Source organism: Halichoerus grypus, chromosome 5, assembly GCF_964656455.1.
Source record: "Halichoerus grypus chromosome 5, mHalGry1.hap1.1, whole genome shotgun sequence".
Classification (NCBI taxonomy): Eukaryota; Metazoa; Chordata; class Mammalia; order Carnivora; family Phocidae; genus Halichoerus; species Halichoerus grypus.
The window spans coordinates 151,478,469-151,500,293 of NC_135716.1; the positions used below are offsets into that span (position 1 = coordinate 151,478,469).

The window sequence follows — 21,825 nt, forward strand, 5'->3', positions numbered from 1 at the left end:
GGGGATATTTTTCCCCGATTTAAAGATGAAGAAGCCAGACCTCAGCAAGATTAAAGTGACTTGCCCAAGGTCAGGTGGTAAGTAAGTGGCAGAGCTTGGTCCAAACTTAGGGGTGTTGGATTTCAAAGACCTATGTTCTTTCCATTATGCTGCAAGGCTCCTAATACCATGACTAGGACTCTGTTTACTCTGGCTGCATAATGGAGGCCAGTCTGGAGCAAAAAAGTCCCAGAAGGAGGACATCAACGAGGAAGCTGTTGGAATAGTCCAGTTCAGGCTTAAACTGTGAACCACCAGCCTAATATGGAAGCTGCCTGGCCCAGGTGTGCTTGATTGGTTTAATGTGCGAGCATTTTTGGCAGCTGCTGTAGCACCATCAACCAAGTGCATTGCCATCTTTTGCTAGTAGAATTTCAGAATCAATTTACAGAGGCTGCTGGCATCCTTGTGTTTCAGGCATAAGTTCTAATCGAGATTAGCAGTTCATTACAGAAGGGTCTGGGGAAGGAACTCATTTGGTAGATACCATTCCTTCATTTTCTCACCCTCAAATTCAACAAGAATCTATAATTGAGGAAGGAGATCCACACTTGGAGTTACTAGGCTGGTTCATTCAAGTCCTGGTTCTAATCATTATCATCTGTGAGTCCTGATCTCCGTTTCTTTCTCTGTAATATTAGGTCTATATGGGTTCACTTCTGAGATCTCTTCTCTTGCTAATGTCATGTGTTGCTTTGCTCTTCCTGGCTTGGGGTAGTGTAAGGAAGTGGCTGGGAATATGCACCTTGGATTCTGAGAGATTAGGCTTTAAATTCCAGCCTCTCATCCTTCTTCTGGATTGACAGTAGCTAGGTTATATATAGACTCCAGAGTTGGACTGGCTAGGTTTGAGTCCTGGCTCTACCACTTGCTAGCTGTGTGATTGGGGCAAGTTATTTAACCTTCCTGGGTCTCAGTTTCTTTATCTGTACAATGGGGGTACAAATATTACCTACCGCATAGCGTTGTTATGAGAATTGATATAACTTATGTCAAACACTTAGCACAGGGCCCAGCACAAAGTAGGTGCTCAATGAAAGTTAGCTTTAATAGTAATCATATTAACAATTATTATTAATGCCCCATTAGCTGTTGTTTTTATAGAAGGTATATTTATTTGGGCAGTTTTCCCTACTGTCTTACTCTATCACTGCCTTCTCTTGCCTTCCATTGCTTTATCAGGAAACTTTGAAATAATACATTGTTCTATCACAGAGCTGCAAAGTAACATGACAGAAAGTGCCTGCAGGAAAAGGGTCAGTTAAGAGTCAGTGGCTCATTAGAAAATCTTACCTGACTTGTGTTTTCACCCACCTCTCTCCATAGTAAACAGGAACAGAGCAGCATACTTAATTCCCTTTTGCACAGCCTTCAACAAAAGTGCTAAGTAAGACCCCTCCAATTCACTTGCCAAAAAGTACAATAACAGTATCTCTGGAAAAATGGTGCCTAATTTGGTTCTTCTTTCTCTCCAGCTTAAACCCCTCTGACCTTAACTTAAGCCATTTCTTCTTGTTCCATTTTCCATGAATATGGAAAATTTCCTTCTGATTATAAAGGCAGGATGAGATCAAGATTTTCTCATGAGAACCTTTTGTGTACTTAAAGCCAGAATCGAGTTAGGCCTCCTCTTCTCTTCTCCAGGCTAAACAGCCTTGGTTTCTTTTACCTCACTCTTAAAACCTATTTTCCATTGCTTGGATCACATTGGTCATGCTTCTTTTCTTTCTTTTTGGTTTTTCTATTTCTTGGCAGTGACCCAGACTGCTTAGTCTGCTAATAAGAGTCCAGCTAAAACAGTTTAAGGGAAGAATAACTTCAGGTGTTTTCATTCATTCATTAACATTTATTGAGTGTTTGCCCCGTGCCAGGCCCTGTGCTAGGTGTAAGGTACCCAGAGAGGAATCAGACATAGTCTGATCTCCCCGGCTCATAGGCTAAGGGGAGATGTGCAATCACATGTTACAGATGCTGTGATTGGACTATGCACAAGTGTGGAGAGCTGGAAATTGTCGAGGGCAATTAGGTAGAAACAGATCATCCATTCGGCCTGGACTGTAGGTCAGGATTTCTGTAGAGGAATGGTAGGACATAATGCAGGAGGGGTAATCTGGGGCAAGGTTGTGGAGGCCCTGAATGATAGCATAGGGGCTTGGTTATTCCAGGGGAGTGAACACCTATTAGAAATGTTGGAGCAAGGCAGTGACAGGCTTTTTTGGACCAAGGACAGAGATACCACAAGCCTTAGTCTTATCTGCCCTTCACGGATATTTTCATATTATTTGAAAATAATATGATGGATCCCTTGTTTGTATACAGGCTTTTTTGCTCTAAAACTTCTATAGAAAAACTAGTTCTTGAACTCTGGAAAAATTTCATTCCATATACAGGCAGGAAGTTCAGAAGAAATGAGAGGAAACTGGGTGCCCAGCCTATATAAGGCCCAGTGGCAGGCCGCTCTGTGTAGGTGTGGTCTGGCCACATTCATCCTTTCCCAGCTGTATCCCAGGAAGAGGTCCAGGAAGGAGAAGAGGGCTCCAGTGCTCATTGGGGTATTTGGTAAGCAATGCTGAGAAGATTTAGGCAGTGTGAGAGTCAGAAGTTCTTTCTAAGGAGGAAAACAGACCCAGAGGAATTTGAAATGGTACCAGAAGGAATCAGGGCCAACCAGGCACTTAGAATCCTGGGTCATGAATCTGAAAACCTCCAAATTCTATCTCTCTGCCTTTGTACTTTGCTGTCAGTTTATTCCTTCTGGTGCCCAGTTTTGGTTTATAGAGTGCGTTCCAGGGCCACAGCTGATCTGGGGAAGCCATATCTCAAGCTAGAGTCATAATTGCTATTTATTGAGTGCCTACTCTATGTGCCATTGTGCCATGAACTTGGAATACATTAGCTCATTTAATTCTCACAATAACCCTGCAGCATAGGTGTTCTTGCCCCCATTTTATAGATGATGATGGTGAAGCAGAGCAGTTAAGTATTATGTCCAAGACAACCTCATTAGTGAATAGGAAGGCCAGAATCTGATTCTAGGCCCTCATGGCTCAAAATCCCATGCACTTTCTACCTCCCCAGCCCTTGAGTAGTTCCAAACAACAGAATAACACAAAATCCATAAATAAATTCTGAAGGTTATTTTTACTACAGGCCTGCTAGAGGTGGAAGTGAACAGAGGTGTGTTCGTGTGTGTATGTTCATGGAGTTGGTGAGGAGGGGAAATAATCTGGGTTGGCCTACAGGCTGTATCTGGCTTACCACCTGTTTTGTGTGAACTGCAAGCTAAGAATACTTCTTACATTTCTAAATGGTTGGGGGGGAAATTCAAGAGAAGATTAATATTTGTGATGGGAAAATTATCTAAAATCCAAATTCCAGGAGCGCCTGGGTGGCTCAGTTGGTTAAGCATCCAAGTCTTGCTTTCAGCTCAGGTCATGATCTCAGGGTCCTGAGATTGAGCCCCTCATTGAGCTGCATGCTCAGCAGGGAGTCTGCTTGAGATCCTCTCCCTCTCCCTCTGCCCCTCCCCCCCTCATGTGCTTGCTCTCTTTTCTCTCTCTCTCTAATTAATTAAAGGGGCGCCTGGGTGGCTCAGTCTGTTAAGCATCCGACTCTTGATTTTGGCTCAGGTCATGATCTCAGTGTTGTGGGATCAAGCCCTGTGGTTGCAGCGTGGAGTCTGCTTGTCTCTCTCCCTCTGTTCCTCACCCCACTCGTGCTGTCTCTTTCTGTCCCTAAAGCAAATAAATAAAATCTTTAAAAATAAATAAATAAAATCCATATAGAAACATAGCCACAATCATTCATTTACATATTGTCTATGGCTGCTTTCACTCTACAAAGGCAAAATTAAGTAGTCACAATAGAGATCATGCAACATAGAAAGCCTAAAATATTTACTATCAGGCTCTTTGTAGGAAAAAAAAATTGGCCAACTCCTACTATAGGCAATAAGAAGGAACCTGTGGCAAGACTAAAGGCAAAGAGTTAAAGCTCAAAGGTGTTCAAGGTTGTCCCTGGAGATGTGGCCATAAGGAGAGGGAGTGTAACCTGAGCTTCTTTGGGCCCTGGAAATAGTTCCATTGGGCCACAGAGATTTGTTGGCGAATAAAAAGCACGATAGGAAAAATAATTGTGTTTGCTAACACTCTCTATTGGACAATAAAGAAACATTTTATGGATGAAGTAATGTAGTCAGATATCTACTAGAGCCCTTTTTGAGCCAGATACTGTTAGATACTAGAAATACAAACATGAAAAAGATCCGTCCCTGCCTTTGAGGAGTTTACGGCCTAGTGGACAAGCCACGTATGTGTGTGAATACCCAGCTCTGTGTATTATCATAGCATGCCGTGGATGTGATGAAATGCTGGGTGAAGTAGAAAAAAGTCAAGGACTGCTGTAATTTGTGGGATCACTTTCAGTAATTCGTGAGGGGCCCTGAAGGATGAATAGGTGTTCTTTGCAAGAAGCAGCATACCAGGCTGAGGGAAAGCCAGACCGTGTAAGCATTTGGAACGACGAGGTTGGAGGAGAAAGAGACAGTGGAAATGATTCAAACCACCTGTGGCTGGGCCCCTGGCAGGGTGATATAATCTGATGGAGAAGAAGGGAAAGGAGGAAGGATGAGGGTTGGGACAAGTCGAGTTTGGGACACATGATTTGAGGTTATGGTGAAACATATCCGGCTTCCAGTTAGAAAACCAGTTTAGAAATGTTAGCACAGGGCGCCTGGGTGGCTCAGTTGGTTAAGTGACTGCCTTCGGCTCAGGTCATGATCCTGGAGTCCTGGGATCGAGTCCCGCATCGGGCTCCCTGCTGAGCAGGGAGTCTGCTTCTCCCTCTGACCCTCCTCCCTCTCATGCTCTCTCTATCTCATTCTCTCTCTCGCAAATAAATAAAATCTTAAAAAAAAAAAAAAGAAAGAAATGTTAGCACAAGGGCCCAGAATTCAGATTTTTTTTTTTTCAAGATTTTATTTATTCATTTGAGAGAGAGACAGAAAGAGCACGAGCAGGGGGAGGGGCAGAGGGAGAGGGACAAGCAGATTCCCCGCTGAGCATGGACATGGGGCTTCATCCCAGGACCCTGAGATCATGACCTGACCTGAGCCAAAGTCAGATGCTTAACTGATTGAGCCACCCAGGTGCTCCAGAACTCAGATTTAAACTGCATGTTCAGAGCTTTTCCACTGGGGAAAGGAGAAATAGGTACTCCTTTTGTAGGGAAATTGGCAAATCACCTTTGACATATGATAGCTAGAGTCGAAAGATTGAACATTACAGTGGACATATAGAAAATGAAGTTATCACATGGAAAACTAGCAATAATTATGCATTGGGCCTAAAACCTTGTTCGTGTTTATACCACCTGCTGTTCTTAGCATCTACTTTATCTTTCTGGCTCTGTTGCCTCCTGCCTGTGAGACCTGGACCTGGCCACTAAGAGATGGAGCCAGAGTTCATTCATCTCTAAAAACATGGATGACAGGGGTGCCTGGGTGGCTCAGTCGGATAAGCGTCTGCCTTCTGCTCAGGTCATGATCCCAGGGTCCTGGGATTGAGCCCTGCGTCGGGCTCCCTGCTCAGTGGGGAGCCTGCTTCTCCTTCTCCCTCCGCCCCTCCCCCTGCTTATGTGCACACACTCTCTCTCAAATAAATAAAATCTTTATTTTTTTTAAAGATTTTATTTATTTATTTGACAGAGAGAGACACAGCGAGAGAGGGAACACAAGCAGGGGGAGCGGGAGAGGGAGAAGTAGGCTCTCCATGGAGCAGGGAGCCCAATGTGGGACTCGATCCCAGGACCCTGGGACCATGACCTGAGCCGAAGGCAGATGCTTAACGACTGAGCCACCCAGGCGCCCATAAATAAAATCTTAAAAAAAAATAAAATAAAAATGTCGATGACAGAGAATGTCAGCTTTTACCTTCCGCAGGACACTCCTCAGTGAACAGAGCTGTCCAGATCTGTCCTCCAGGTCCAAGTCTGGACTCCCACAGCGGAAACAGAATCTGAAAACTTTTACTCAGACCCTCGTTAAATCTTCAGATGCTTAGTATCAGCATTTTCAAATGCTCAAATACCTGATTTTAAAGACGGGAAATCTGTGATGGTCTTGTGTATATCTACTTACTGGTGTGACATATAGGTTTGGGGGACATGTAGGGTGATCTTTACCTTCGCTGGTCATTTTAAAGACATCAGATTTTTGTATCTTTTCTATTTCTGCTTTTTAAAGATTTTCATGCCAGATGAAGCAACAGCCAGTGGGGAAGTGAAGAATGCCTGCTACCTCCAGAGACTATTGAAACACTTCCTGGAGCTGGAAGACAGCAGCCCTCCGACAGGAGCATTATCTCATTATTTCATTTCAGTTTACGGAGGATTTATTTCTCAGAAGTTGGGCAAGGTAAGATTGGATGCATATTTTGTTTAACGTTTTAGATTGCTTTGGGTTGAAATTATCTGATACTTCCAGAGGAAAGGGTGGGTGGGAGATTTCGGTATTCAGTAGGCAGCTAGGATTAGCTGGGCTGCCTGGTGTGCCTAAGACAGTTACGTAGTAGGGATGAGCACATTTCTACCAGAACACAATGGGAGAGAAGGTCATAAGGGAAACCGTGCAGTAAGTAAAACATGTATATTTACTTGTAATTATAAAAGTAAAACAGCTGTGCCATAAATAACAAAATCAAATACAACAGAGGTATGAAAAGTATAATTCTGTACCTACCAAGTTTCGTTCTCCCAAAGTAACCATTGTTAATAATGGCTTGAGATGTATCTTTCCAGGTTTTTTTTTAACTTGTCGTATTTGTGACATATATGATGCTCTTTTGAAGTGTTCTTGAATGCCTGAGGCTCCATCATGCCTGGCAGGTTAGAAATAATGCCTTAGTTGTAGGTTGGGTCAGATGAGGGTTGGGCGAGGATGGTTTGAGTCTGATCTGTGAGCTTTTTTACTCCTTTGCTGCTGTGTGTCACCCTTCTTCATTTGAAGCTTCCCAGTGACACACCATCTTCCCCCCTCCCCATTCCTAACTAGCTCCCCTTCCTGAATTCTCCCCTTCTTTGATTTTAGTTCATAAACATATATTGAGGTCCCCCTCTGTGCTGGCTCCCTGCTGGGCAGAGGGGACAGAGAGATAATAGGCCCCGTCCCTGCCTTCAAAGAAGATGGACATCTCTGACTCCTCCACCATCTCCAGTCGCTCAGCAGGACTAAGACCAGTTCTGCCTCTGCGCCTTCATCCCCTCATCTCTTTCTCTTCCTTCCCATCCCTGCCTTAGTTACAGGCCTTCCTTGCCTTCCTCCCAGCCAGAGCAGCCTCTCCTTGCTCTCCCAGTCCCCAGCCAGCTGCCCATTGGTTCTGCCCATCACAGCCGGTTTCACGGCCTAGGCCCTCCCCACTGTCTAGAATGGTGGTTCACAAGTGGGCTGTGCGGACCTTGGGGGTCCTTGAAACCTTTTCAGGGTATCTACCAGGTCAAAACTGTTTTTGTAACAGCACTAAGATGTTATTTGTTGTTGCAGAGCAATAGTGAGTAGAACTGCTGGTGCCTTAGCATGAATCAAGGCAGTGGCCTGGAACTGTCCTTGCAGTCATTGTATTCCTCATTGCTATACTCTTAGTTTTTTGTGTTTTTTTTTTTTAAAGAAGGTCCTTATGAAGCAGTAAAAATTGCTAATTTTAGTGAATCTCAACCCTTGAGTACACATCTTTTTTATATTCTGTGTGACAAAGTGGAAATGCTCATAAAGCACTTGTGTGCATACTGAGGTACAATGGTTGTCTCAACGAAAAGCGTTTGTGGGATTGTTTGAATTACAAGCTGAACTAGCCACTCTTCATTTTTACTTGAAATAATGACTGAGGCTTGGTGAGGCTGCAGAGCAGATAGGGACCAGATGTTGGAGGGCCTTGTGGCCACATTAATAAGGTTGGGTGATCTGACTTCAGCCTGCCTTTTTCATCTTTTTATACTGTCCTGCTCACACAAATACAGTCCTTCCCTCTTGCTTGCTCTTTCTAAAGCACATACTTCTTTACCCGCTCTGTCCTTCCTCTGATCATTCCTTCCGCCAGGAGATGTGCTGACAGCTCTGAAGAGTCAGAACAGAGGAAGAAGATGGGCCTGACTCCAGACTTTTTCCCTCTGGAAATCTTGCTATCCCAGCCCTGTCTGAGGCCTGTTGTGAATCACCACCCTGCCGGCATCCTTGTGAGCCTCAGACTGCCAACTCTCACTGTAGCTGTGTGAGATACTGCAGTCTGCCTCATTCTGGCTAGCCTGCCTACACACAGGACTCTTGGGAAAAACCTGTGAAATAGCTTAGCCCCCTGGAATCACACTCACAGACTGTCCTTTGAGTGAGCTGATTGCACAGGTGGCTCCTTTCATCCATCATGCCTTAAAGTTGACTAGCTTCTGTTTGAGTATACTTTTTCCTTGACCTTGTCCCCTACGTAGTAATGATACCATCAGAAACGACACCAACCAACCAATAGGTCAGATAGAAGAAGAATGTAGCCTTGTACCTGATACCAGAACTGCCGTGAAATAATGTAGTTGGACTGGTTTGTAGCTCATCCTCCATAATATGCCAAAACACAAAATACAAAGTTATCTCCAAGTAAGACAAAGAAACTTCTGATAAATCAGATTTCAGATTAATATAATAATGGTAATGTGGTGATAATGCCTTTGTATTTGTGTAAGCTAGAGCAGGGCTGCCCAGCCTTCTTGACATCATAGCACACACAGAAAATTATATTCTTCAGCCCCATGAGGGGATCAGTATCTCATTCACAGCACATCAGTAGGGAAACTCTGTGCTGAGGCTTCTAAATAAAAGCATTCTTTTTGGTGCCTGGCTAATTCTGACTGGCTACCCCTCCTGCCTTTCAGCATGAATGCCTCAATATAATATTAATAATAGTTGATATATGAAATAATATTAAATATACTACTAGTAACGTAATAGTTAAAAGCTTGAATTTTAAGCCAGTCTGTCTAGATTTAAATCCTAGCTCTGCCACTAACTAGCTTTGTGACCCTGGGCAAATTAATTACTTAATCTCTTTGTACCTCAATTTCTTCATCTGTAAAATGTAAAAATATCTCATAGGGTTGTGAAGATGAAAGAAGTTAGGATATGTAAAATGTGTTTGTAGGGGCGCCTGGATGGCTGAGTCGTTAAGCGTCTGCCTTCGGCTCAGGTCATGATCCCAGGGTCCTGGGATCGAGCCCCGCACTGGGCTCCCTGCTCCGCGGGAAGCCTGCTTCTCCCTCTCCTGCTCCCCCTGCTTGTGTTTCCTCTCTCGCTGTGTCTCTCTCTGTGTCAAATAAATTAAAAAAAAAAACTTAAAAAAAAAATGTGTTTGTCAAATGCTTGGGACATTGGCATCTGGTGAGCACTGTGTGTGTGTGCTGGAGCTGGTAGCACTGTGCACTGCGGCTGTTGGTACTGCTCCTTCAGAGAAGTAAATGTCTATTTGTTGCCATTCTAACTGGTGTAAGGTGGTATCTCAGTGTGGTTTTGATTTGAATTTCCCTGGTGGCTAATGATGTTGAACATTTTTTCATGTGTCTGTTAACCATTTGTATGTCTTCTTTGGAGAAGTGTCTGTTCGTGTCTTCTGCCCATTTTTTGACTTATTTGTTTTTTGGGTGTTGAGTTTGAGAAGTTCTTCATAGATCTTGGATACCAGCCCTTTATCTGTAGTGTCATTTGCAAATATCTTCTCCCATTCTGTGGGTTGCCTCTTTGTTTTGTTGACTGTTTCCTTTGCTGTGCAGAAGCTTTTTATCTTGAAGTCCCAAAAGTTCATTTTCGCTTTTGTTTCCCTTGTCAAATTGACAAGGCAAGAAACAACAAATGTTGGAGAGGATGTGGAGAAAGGGGAACCCTCTTAAACTGTTGGTGGGAATGCAAGTTGGTACAGCCATTTTGGAAAACAGTATGGAGGTTCCTCAAAAAGTTAAAAATAGAGCTACCCTATGACCCAGCAATTGCACTACTGGGTATTTACCCCAAAGACACAGATGTAGTGAAAAGAAGGGCCACATACACCCCAATGTTCAAAGCAGCAATGTCCACAATAGCCAAACTGTGGAAGGAGCCCAGATGCCCTTTAACAGACGAATCAATAAAGAAGATGTGGTCCATATATACAATGGAATATTACTTAGCCATCAGAAAGGATGAATGCCCACAATTTGTATTGACATGAATGGAACTGGAGGGGATTATGCTAAGTGAAATAAGTCAAGCAGAGAAAGACAATTATCATATGGTTTCACTTATATGTGGAACATAAGGAATAGCATGGAGGACATTAGGAGAAGGAAGGGAAAAATGAAGGGGGAGAATCAGAGGGGGAGACGAACCATGAGAAACTCTGGACTTGGGGAAACAAACTGAGGGTTTTAGAGGGGAGGAGAGTGGGGGGATGGGTTAGCCTGGTGATGGGTACTAAGGAGGGCACATATTGCATGGAGCATTGGGTGTTATATGCAAACAATGAATCATGGAACACTATATCAAAACCTAATGATATACTGTATGGTGACTAACATAATAAAATTTTAAAGAAAAGAGAAGTAAATGTCTGGGCTCCGTCTTCCCAGGCCCCTCCTCATTGCCTCCTCCTCAGCCTCCCATTTCTCAGTCTTGGCTCTTCCTTAAGAGTGTCTGCCCCCTTCCTTTGATTTTGTCAGGTCTCCATTGTTTGGGGGCCTCCACCAGCTGGCAACTGAGGAGGTGACACAACAGATAATTGTACTCCTTAGGTTGTTCTCACCACTCTTCCTTCTCTGGAAAGCCCTTGTGACTGAGGGAAATAACTCTTATAGGTTGGGAAAAGGAGTGAACCATAGACTTTGAAAAGAACTCTCGAGGACTCGGGAGAGGAGCATGAAGTACATTTGCTGAGCTGAGTTAGCCAGCAAAGTTGTGTTCTTAGGGGGAAAATGATCATCTTGGGTATCACATGCCAGATGCAGGAGCTGCTCAGTTCTCTATAGGCTCCACCAAAACATGGAGAACAGATCTGCTGCTTTGGGGGGCAGTGTGGTTCATAAGACTTTTTGGAGAAGTGACAGTTCTTTCAGAGGTGGGCCTTGGGGTCACCGGTGGGGAGAACAGTGGATGAAGGGTACTTAACGTGTTGGGAATATCTGTTGCTATTGCAGTCCCACTGCGATAGGTGAGACTCCTCGGCCCCTCCTCAACGGCTCTGGGAGTTCTCTCGAATTCACACTGACCGGCCATGCTGCCTCTCTTCAGCCTTAGCACACGCTCTTTCTCTGTCCTTCTCCCCAGGCCTCGCCCTGGCCAGTTCCCACTCATCCTTCAGATGGCAGCTTAGCTGTCCCTTCCTCTAGTTACTAAACTGAATTTGATGCCTGTCTTCTGCTCCACAGCACCTGGTACTTGCCGGTCACAAGGCACTTGTCCCACTCTACTGAAATTGTTTTATATGTCAGTGGATTTAAATTCCTAAGGGCAGAGAGACTGTCTTCTCTTGTATTCTTACTGTCTAGCACTGGACAATCCATAGATGCCAATAAATACAGTATCTGTTGAATGAGTAACTCATCAGTGCTTTCACATCATGTCTTCTTTGACCCTCACCACAGCCTCATGGTGCAGGCAGCCCAGGCCTCTGACCTCTTTTGGTATATCAAGAAACTGATACTTAGAGAAGCTAAGCAAGCCGCCAGAGTGCACACAGTGGTGGGGAGCCAGGATTTAAACTGGTATCTTGCAGGCTCAAATGCTCATTACATCATTTTGGTTTTTTTACAAAGTTTTTCCTTTAAAAAAAATAGCATTTAAAAAAATTAAAATTAAAATAGTGTTTGTTGTTTTCAAGGCACCAATATTCCTGAAATGTTTTTTCCTCACTGATCATTGGATTTCAGTAGAGAGAAATCTAGATATGATTTTAAATACTGTATATTCAGATTCTAAATTCCAGTGTGTTGGAGAAAAATTATTGTGTATTTTATTGAAAATAAAACTTGGCTAAAATAATAATAGCATTAAAAAGTAACACATTTCATTGTATCAAATTTGGAGAATGCTGAAAAATATAAAGCAGAAAATAAAAATCACCCCATCACATGGAGAAAACTACTATAGATTAGAAATGTCCTGGATGCAAAAGGTAGCATTGAGCTTGAATCCCAGTTAAACCACTGGCACTAACCAGATGTTTGGTGTTTAGTAGATTGTTTAACCTCTGAGCCTCGGTTTCCTCACCTGAAATATAACAAAATATTTACCTTGTGGGATTATTGTAAGAATTAGAATTATTATAATGTATGTAAAATACGTAGCATGGTGCCTGGCATATATTAGGCACTCTTTCAAGTTGTAGTAGTATTAACATTTTTGTGTATTTCTGTCTAGTATGTCTACATACCTGTGCATACTCGTAATTTTTAAGATGTATTCATTTATTTTAGGGAGAGCAAGTGAGTAGGGTGGGGAGGGGCAGAGGGAGAGGGAGAAAGAGGATCCCCAGCAAACTCGCCGCTGAGCGTGGAACCCAATGCGGGGCTCAGTCTCACGACCCTGAGATCATGATCTGAGCTAAAATCAAGAGTGGGACGCTTAACCAACAGAGACACCCAGGTGACCCATACATATATGTTTCTCCTGCACATTTATATCAGGTGTGTCATTGGGTCCTCACAGGGTTGCTGAAAAGGGCGGATATTATTTTAAAACCTGTTCTGTAGATGAGAAGGCTGAGACTCTAAGAGGCAAAGTAACTTGGCATAGCCTTGGTGCTATGTCTGCTAATATCTGAGGCAGGATTTTCACTTTGGTCTCCTGTTGCCAAGCTCATGTCCTTCCCTGTCAACAGTGTGCTTCCTTTCCAGCTCCACCTCCACCAGTACACGGATGGTAGACCACCGAGTCCTGACCAAGGGGAAGGTAAGGGCTAGAGGCAGTAGAAGTACTGGGAACCTGCACACCAGCTGGAGTCTGTCTGAAAACTTAAAAGAAGTGCTCGTTTCCTCCTCTGAAATCACAAACACATTGCCCAATTCTATAGCAGAGACCAGGCTTCTGGCTAGAAAGTCAAGGGCCACAGGGCTTTTTCTTAGGAAGAGTTTGTCAGAGAACTCAGAGAACAGAATAGCCTCACTCTGCAGTCTGTAGGGCAGAGGTGGACCCACATTTCTTTTGGTGCATGCACTTGTTACTTAAAGGGCCTGGGTGACATGCCCTGCAACTAACACTAAGTATGTGCAGCATTTCCTATCATTTCATTTCAGTGCACATTTTCTGAGGGTTGGTATGTATCTGACACTGTGCCATGGCTTATAGGAGATGCAGAGATGAACAGGCAACAGTCCTGGCCTTTAGGAACACTGGGGAGAGAGAGCTCAAGGCCAGATCCCACCAGTGCTCTAATGGTACTTCTAGCAGGGTGTTTAGGAGCAGAGGAGGAGCACTATTAGTTCTGTGCAGTGAAGCCATCTATTTGCCTAGTACCTAACTGATTTCCAAAGTGTTTGTACAAACTGAACTCGTTCAAAGGGGTGGAGACTGGGGGTGGGGGAGCAGAGACTTTTGAGCTGGGTTGTAGTGGTTGCAGTGAGAAGAAGTCTCTGGCCAAGGGAAGGAGGTGAGCCGAGGACCAGCTTGATTGTGGAGCCTTATGCCCCGAGGAAGCCTTTTTTTTTTTTTAAGATTTTATTTATTTATTTGACAGAGAGACAGCGAGAGAGGGAACACAAGCAGGGGGAGTGGGAGAGGGAGAAGCAGGCTTCCCGCGGAGCAGGGAGCCCGAAGCGGGACTCGATCCTGGGACTCTGGGATCATGACCTGAGCCGAAGGCAGACGCTTAACGACTGAGCCACCCAGGCACCCCCTGAGGAAGCTTTCATCCAGTGTTTGCATGCTTAATAAATTAAGGTCCCACAGACCCTGCCAGTGGACTGTCTGCGATAGAATAGAGATTATGGACAGGCTCCAGATGGGGAACCTATCAACCCCTTGGTAAGATTATGACACCGCTCCCTCTCCCCTCCCCCCATGTAAACAGGGAAGTTAAGCATGGTTGTTTTTTTTTTTTCCACTTCACTGCCTTCCTACATTTTTTTCTTCCTAGTTTCAAAAACAACTCTCCTTCAACAAGTTCTGTTTCCAAGGAAAATCTTAACCATTTGTCCCTTCTGGCGTACCCTCTTCCATTGAAATCCATGCAGAATAGACCAGGTACTCTATTTTTTTGTGTGTGAAGCCATAAAATCTGATATTGAATATGCGGCGGTGCTCAGAGGTATGATTCTTCCACAAGAGGCTCCCTCAGCCCTGCTGTGGTAAAAACCAAGTATAAATTGCCTCTAACAGGGTTTCCTAGCTAGAGTCGTAAGTATGTCTGAGCATCCCCTGTGAATTATGATGCTTCCAGCCCTCTTGCTGCTCCTCTGCATTGCCTGCCTTTTGGCTGTTTTGCTTGTCCTTAGGCCCTCCGTCTGAGTGCAGGCAGAGGAAGGAGAAAGAGAAGGGAATCCAGAATCGGTCCAGTCTGCACTTGCCTCGCAGCACTGAGAAGAAAACGGATTGGCACTGGACTGTACACAAGGGCAGGGCGAGAGGGACAGTGGCCCCTCCTCCTCAGCCTGCTGTCCCAGTGGCCAGTGCCCCTCCCTGGGCTCCTGAAGAGCCCCCTGGGTTTCATTTCTGTAGAATTTCTCACTGTGTTGGGCAGCTTTTTCCCTTTAACTTACCTTAGTGAGGGTGGATATTGGGTGCTGATATTTAAGTTGGATTCTTTGAATTCATAGTGTGTTGCCATCCCCAGATAGATCTTGTGCTTGAAACTGTTGGCCAGAGTAATATTTTGAGATCCTCTGTGGATTCCTTTTATCCACGTGCTTATTTGTTCTCTAAAGTATAATTGAAAATCTGCTGTCATCAGATCCAAAAATGAGAGGAAGAATGCACCTAAACTGAGCTGTCAGACACTTGGCTGCCTAACCATACTTTCCGGATTATGGTGCGGAAAGTGCCATCGTTCTGTGTGCTCTCTCCTAATGGATGTTGTGTACTTGCTTCTGAGAACAATATAGAGACGTGCTTCGGCCCTAATCAATCTTCCCGAGCAGACTTGCCATTTTTCTGACCGTGTTCAGCCAGAGTCTTCTGAGAAGAAAGTGGGCCTTTCCCCTTGATGGGCAAAGAGCCAGCTTCCATTTCAAAATCTCTCAGAAAAAAAAAAAAAAATCCAACAAGCCAGAGCCTGTGTTTATTGAAGGTTGGTCTAAAAGTCTCTCACACTGCATGCCCCACCAGCACCCGAGTGCCTCTATTTTAGAAGGATGTAAAGGTTTAATCACCCTGGTGGGGATTTAGACCCAGAGACTTCAGAGAAATCTTATTATTTCTAACTGCAGGCAAAGAGTATTAAGGCTCACTCTGGATCAGGGGCATGACATGTTCTATAAGTAATTTATCTTTAACAGGGGAAGGCCCTTACTAGAGTGTCTTAGAAACAGTGCCCTGATTGGGCCCTGGTTCCCTGTTCCTCCTTTCTCTTTCCCCCTCTCAGTCTCCTGTTTATTCTTTCCATTCCTACCCTTTCCTGCTTGGTGTGCCCAGTGTCGAAATGTCTGCCTCACAAATCTGCCCTTTAACATGGGGAGCCTCCCTTTAACCTGCTGGCCAGTGAGAGATAGTAATGTTTTTGCAATAAATGACCTTATCCAGCAGCCCGGGGTAGACCTGTCAACTGCAGACTTCTCAGACTTCTGAATAGACCCTAACTGCATCCTCTCAAATAAGAGGATGCTCGGGCTTCCACAGGTACTCAGGTCTGTGTTCCTAGACCCTAATTTAGGGCCATCCTCAAAGCCATCCCCTGCCCTGTTGTACCTCCACCAAAGGCCTGTGAATCCCTGTGCACATCCACTCGGATGTCCCTGAGCATATGATTTCATTTGCATGGGCCCCTCCCAAGCCCATGCCCTTGCTTAGCTCCCTGGGTCTTGCCTTTCTGGTGCTGAGGCAGGAGGACGTCACAGGTGCGATTCTGCTTATGGCTTCATTGTTTTTGTTGGGAACTACAGTTTGACTGGTGGCAGATCTAAATCCATATACTAATGAGCTTGGTTAAAGCAGGCTCTGCTATCCTCTTTTAATCTAGCCTGTCTGTCTGAGTTCCTTTCCACAGTTAATGATCTCCAATAATGGCTTTGCCTTTAGTTTTGCCTCCTGGGTCAAACAAATCAATAGTTCTCACAGATATTTAAAAACCATCAGTGTAAAGCTCCTGGGTCCCCCCTCCCCCCCTTTTTTTCCCTTCTGGGTGAACTTATGACTTGACCGATATAGTGATATTTCCCTTATATCTCTTTTTCCCCAGAGATGGGCAGCAGTGAACCCCTTCCCATTGCAGAGGGTGACAAGAGGAAAAAGAAGAAGCGGAAGGCCCGGGCCACTGACTCCTTACCAGGGAAGTTTGAAGGTTGGTTACACGACTCCTCAGATCTGGGCCTGTGGCTCCCCGAGCATGGGAGGACCATCCAGGTGGCCCATAGGTCTAGATCAGAGCATGCGTCATCTGAGAGTCAGCTTGTGCTTATCTGTGTGACAGAGATGAAAGGTGGGATGACAGAGCTCTCGGATGGTGCACTCTGAATGGTTTCAGCACTTCACCAGGGGATAGAAAGACCAATCCGTCAGACTTGGATATGGAGTGAGATTGCTTGGTGCAGTTCGGCCCTTTTCTGATGTGATCTTTGTCCCGGCTGTTCCTGGAGGAGCTGCTGAGAGGTAGAACCACTGTGTAAAAGGATGAGAGAACACCAAGGGCCACGGCTCCAAGTGAAAGTTAAATCTTCTAGAAACAGAGGAGTTGACTCCTAGAGATCACAGCTACTTGTGCTGTATGCGTTTGACTCCATTTTTTTTTTTTTTTTAAAGATTTTATTTATTTATTTGACAGAGAGACACAGCGAAAGAGGGAACACGAGCAGGGGGAGTGGGAGAGGGAGAAGCAGGCCTCCCGCAGAGCAGGGAGCCCGACGCGGGGCTCGACCCCACAACCCCGGGACCACGAACCGAGCCGAAGGCAGACGCCCAGCGACTGAGCCACCCAGGAGTCCCTCCATTTTTTTTTTTTTTTTTAAAGATTTTATTTATTTATTTGACAGAAAGAGACACAGCTAGAGAGGGAACACAACAGGGGGAGTGGGAGAGGGAGAAGCAGGCTTCCCGCCGAGCAGGGAGCCCGACGCGGGGCTCGATCCCAGGACCCTGGGATCATGACCTGAGCAGAAGGCAGACGCTCAGCGACTGAGCCACCCAGGCGCCCCTTGACCCCATTTTAAGAGCACGTGCTGTGTTCAGGGGATACGGTGTTGGGTCATCAAAGATTTTGAACACTGTGTGAGGCACAGGCTCAGTGCTGGTCCTGTCATCGCTGGGCATGCGATGGCATGAGGTGAATCATTGTACACTTTTGCAAAGGACTGGAGGGTCAGTAGCTACTCCAGGAGTGACGTGCCCCCTTCACCTATTATGTTTCTTTCATTGTGAGACCTGAAATAGCTTCCCCTCATGGTCCCTCTTTCCAACATGGCAGATAGACTAGTGAATCGATTGTTTTGTAGAGTGGTTCTAATAACAAGCCCTTTATGAATCAGGGATATTGGACTTCCAACGACCAACCTATCCTGACATGCACGAAAGGCTAATACCAACGTATCCTTTGTGAGAGAAGCATGTCATTTAAAATACTTAGAAACAACAGTGTGCATGCTTATAAACAGCTGCAAGACCATGCCGTGTTGGACCGGAGAAAGTACTTAGTGTAGGGTTTGTCTATTTGTTTGTCTTTAACTAAACTGTAGATATATGTGTAAAGGGGTGGGGTGGACAAAAGTCTCGAGGTTTTTAGAATAGTTTCCAAATCAACAGGTCTTGTTCTTTCTGTGAACACAAGAGTATTTCCGTTATTCGAGGATGGCTTGTACAATTATAGGCCTCTCATGCTAGGAGTGATAAAATCTAATTTCATGGTTTAAAAGTGTTTTGCTCACCCTGTGGGTTTAAATGCTGGGCTGCCTCAAGAAGAAAAAACTGAAGAATGGAGGTCAAGGGAGGAGGAGGTCAGCTCAGCAGAGGCCATGATGGAGCTGTGGCTTCCTTTGAAAGGGGCTCAAAGAGTCTGTGCTATTTGTGAGCTTGGGCAGGTCACCTAAATGTTCTTTCACCCCAGGCCTATTACTCTGTTAGAACCGCCCTGAGTCAGCACCCTAAAAACCTCAAGGCGTTCGTTTGCATCCTACTTCTGTCTCCTGTTTCCTGTGAGTGACTTCTGGAAACTTCTCAGAAACCTCCAGTGACTTCTGTGTGTGGTATACAGTAAAACAGTGCTTCATTCCCCTTTGTATCACCAGTGCCTAGCGCAGCGCTGGGCACAGAGCAGGTGCTCAACAAATAAGTAAATGAATGAATGATGTCCACTGAAATCACACTCCTTCTCTGAGGATCCCCTAGTTTCCCTACACAGATTTAACCTTTCCCTCCCCCTGCTTTTTTTTTTTTTTTAAACTGTGTCTTGTCCTTTTATGATAGTACTTACTAGTGCCTGGTTTATTCTGGAGTCACTTGTCTGCATGTCTGTCTTCCCCACTGGACTGTGACCCTCAAAGGGCAGGGACTATATTTTATTCCTCACTCTGTCCCTATTATGAATTTAATATGTTGTGTGGCACATAGTAGGTACTCAGGAAGCATGGGCCGAATTGAAACTCTTTCACTGACCTCATCTTTAAAATGAGGAATGGGGGGTGCCTGGGTGGCTCAGTTGGTTAAGCGACTGCCTTCGGCTCAGGTCATGATCCCAGGGTCCTGGGATCGAGCCCCGCATCGGGCTCCCTGCTCGGCGGGAAGCCTGCTTCTCCCTCTCCCACTCCCCCTACTTGTGTTCCCTCTCTCACTGTCTCCCTCTCTCTCTGTCAATTAAATAAATAAATAAAATATTAAAAAAATAAAAAATAAAAAATAAAATAAAATGAGGAATGGGATGCCTTTGATGTGGTCTGGTTGTTGAGAAACTGAGTCCTGCAATGGCTGGAGAGTTAATGGTCTTCCCTGCCACTGAGCACTACAGAGTCCCTGTGTGTGCCTGTGCTGTCACACCAGGGAAGCGGAGTGACAGAAGCTCTTCCTCCATCTGAACTTGCAAAGGCGTGACTTATCGTTATTCCTCTCACCCATTTTACCTCTAGATATGTACAAGCTGACCTCTGAATTGCTTGGAGAGGGAGCCTATGCCAAAGTTCAAGGTGCTGTGAGCCTGCAGAATGGCAAAGAGTATGCGGTCAAAGTGAGTGTCTCATCTGGATGCCAGACTTGACTTCGCATGCAGTCAGTCCTAGCTGGGCCTAAGCCAGATACATTTCATATTCTGCAGTATGGCAACTCCAAAGCAGGACTCACTGGATTCAACTCTTTGTTTCTCTACTTACTTGCCGTGTAACATTAGGCAAGTTACTTAACACTTCTCTCCTTTGGTTTCCATCTCTGTAAAATGGGTGTAATCATGGAAACTATAGAGTATTGATGTGGGGATAGAATATGTGTAAAGTGCTTAGAACAATGTCTAGCTGCTGCTTCTTATTCTGAAAAATGGAGCAAACTTCAGGGAGTAGACAACCAGATTTGGAATTAGAAGGCCAATCCGAATCTCTGTTTTACCAAACTACTACTTGACTTTGGGCAAGTCGCTGAACCTCCTTTAGCCTCAGTTCCCACATCTCTAAAATGAGGATAACAACACCTGGCCTTCCTGTCTCAACGGAGTGGTTATGAAGATGAAAATTAAAATGAGCTGGAAGTAGAAACACTACCAATTACACAATGCTGTAAAGTGATGCATGGTATCATCATAATGAGGACTGAGCACTCAGCTCTGGGGCAGGAGAGATGGCTCCTTGCTACATGACCTTGCGGTGACTCACCCTACCCCTCGGTGCTTCCATTTGCCAGCTCTAGATGGAAGAAGGGATGGATCTGGAGCATTGGTTCTCAAAGTGTAGTTCCTGCATGAGCAGTATCAGCATTGCCTGGGTACTTGTCAGAAATACAAATTATCTGGCCCTATCCCAGACCTACTAAGTCAGAAACCAGGGGTGGGCCCAGCAATATGATTTTAGCCAGGTCTCCAAGTGGTTCTGATACTTGCTGAAGTTTGGAAAGCCCTGATATAGGGCTGTTTTACATTCAGTGTGGAGCAGAATCATCTGGAGAGCGAATAGCACAGAGACCCAGTTTTCTTGGTAGAGGATAGGGCCTGGGTCTTTGTATTTTTTACCCCGTTCCCCAGGTGATTCTTATACCCACCAGAGTTTGGGAACCACGGATCTAGAAACAAGGTCTCATTAAATCCAAGGGGGCAATTCAGATGTATTTCACATCATCCACCTGAGCCCTCAGGTCTAAGTGCTGCCTCATACAGGCAAACCCAGCCAAATTGGCTCCTGAGAGAAGTGTTTCTTCCTGTGACCAACTGGCCATAGTCCCAGCTGCGGGTTAATAAAGGGGAACACTTCTGCTTAAGCCACATTCCCTTTTGTTGGAGTGTTGCTTCATATGGTAACAAAAGTACTACCTCAATTCCTTTTTGGAAACATCAGTATAAATTACAAGTAATTTTTTAAAAATATGCTTAAGTGTGGTAATAAGCCACAAATATAAGTTGATTTTCAAAGGTTTGGGGACATTTATGCATCCATCCAGACCTTTTTCTTCAGGGTTGGATCATAAAGAGGAAAACCTGGCCCTCTGTGCCTCGGGGCATCTTTGGTGCAAACACTGAACCCTGGCTTGGTAATTCTTTGGTTTGAGCAGTTCGACCCACATCTCATATCTCTCCTGTCCTTTGGAAGCTCCCTAGAGATGGGCTACTTCTCCCAGCATGGCCCCACAAACATTGGGTTTTATTAGGGCTTCCCTGTAGGCATCCTAATGATGAATCCTAGAGTCTCAGGGTTGAAACGGAGTTTCAGGATAATCTGGTCCTGAATTTCTTCCATAACTCCTCAAATAATTGTCCATGTTCTGCGCCCTAACCTCTGATAGCAGGAACCCGTTACTTCTGCAGACAAAATAATACCATTGCTGAATAGCTTGCTGCTAGAAGATTCTTCCTGACTTTGATCTGAAATGCTAGGTAAATGAGTGAGTTAAATAGCTTCTGTGCCCCAGCACTGCACCTCTCTGACTGCTTAGAATGTGGGCCCACTGTGGTTTACTACCAGATGTGGACTTGTATAGAATATTACACCTGGTCCTGGGTGTTTGTGCTATAACACACGGGAGTGGTTTGAAGTATTCTACGCAGCGGTCTGGGAATGAAGGAGCAGGGTGTTACCATCTGTGCTGCCCACTCCATATGTGGGACCGTAAGGCAGAGCCAGCTCTGCAGAAGGCTTTCCCCCAGGCTCTACTCGCAATGGTTTGGGGCTCTTGATGGGTCTGTGGAGATGTTCAGAGTTAGCCAGTCCCTGCTTAAACCACCTGCTCATCTATTGGCTCACCCATGCCTTCAGTTCCTGCTTGCCAAGCATCTCCAGGTATAGGTGGGAGAGACAGTGTCTCTAGGTTCCTTGAGAGAAACTGCATGGGACATAGACAGGGATAGGATAGCAAGGGCTTTGGAGGCAGCTCTGGACTTGAGTGCCAACACTTTTACCACTTACCAGAGCTGTGGACAAAATGTTTGACCTCTTCCTGTCTTTTGGGATTGCGCT

General features: G+C 45.0%; 1 protein-coding gene across 8 annotated transcripts in view; it reads left to right on the top strand.

Annotated features, from left to right (window-relative positions):
* Positions 1-21,825, top strand: part of MKNK1 (MAPK interacting serine/threonine kinase 1) — a 44,064-nt gene that overhangs the window by 3,936 nt on the left and 18,303 nt on the right. For 3 of the 8 annotated variants that reach the window (XM_078073195.1, XM_078073200.1, XM_078073196.1), the window contains exons 2-5: positions 6,281-6,451; positions 12,937-12,991; positions 16,431-16,532; positions 19,303-19,400. In XM_078073195.1, coding sequence (XP_077929321.1) covers positions 6,287-6,451; positions 12,937-12,991; positions 16,431-16,532; positions 19,303-19,400 — 420 coding nt within the window. In that variant the 5' untranslated portion in view covers positions 6,281-6,286. Of the gene's footprint in view, positions 1-6,280; positions 6,452-12,920; positions 12,992-14,174; positions 14,282-16,430; positions 16,533-19,302; positions 19,401-21,825 lie in introns of those variants that run through there. The other 5 variants (XM_078073197.1, XM_036065860.2, XM_078073199.1 and 2 more) reach the window with 5 other exon arrangements.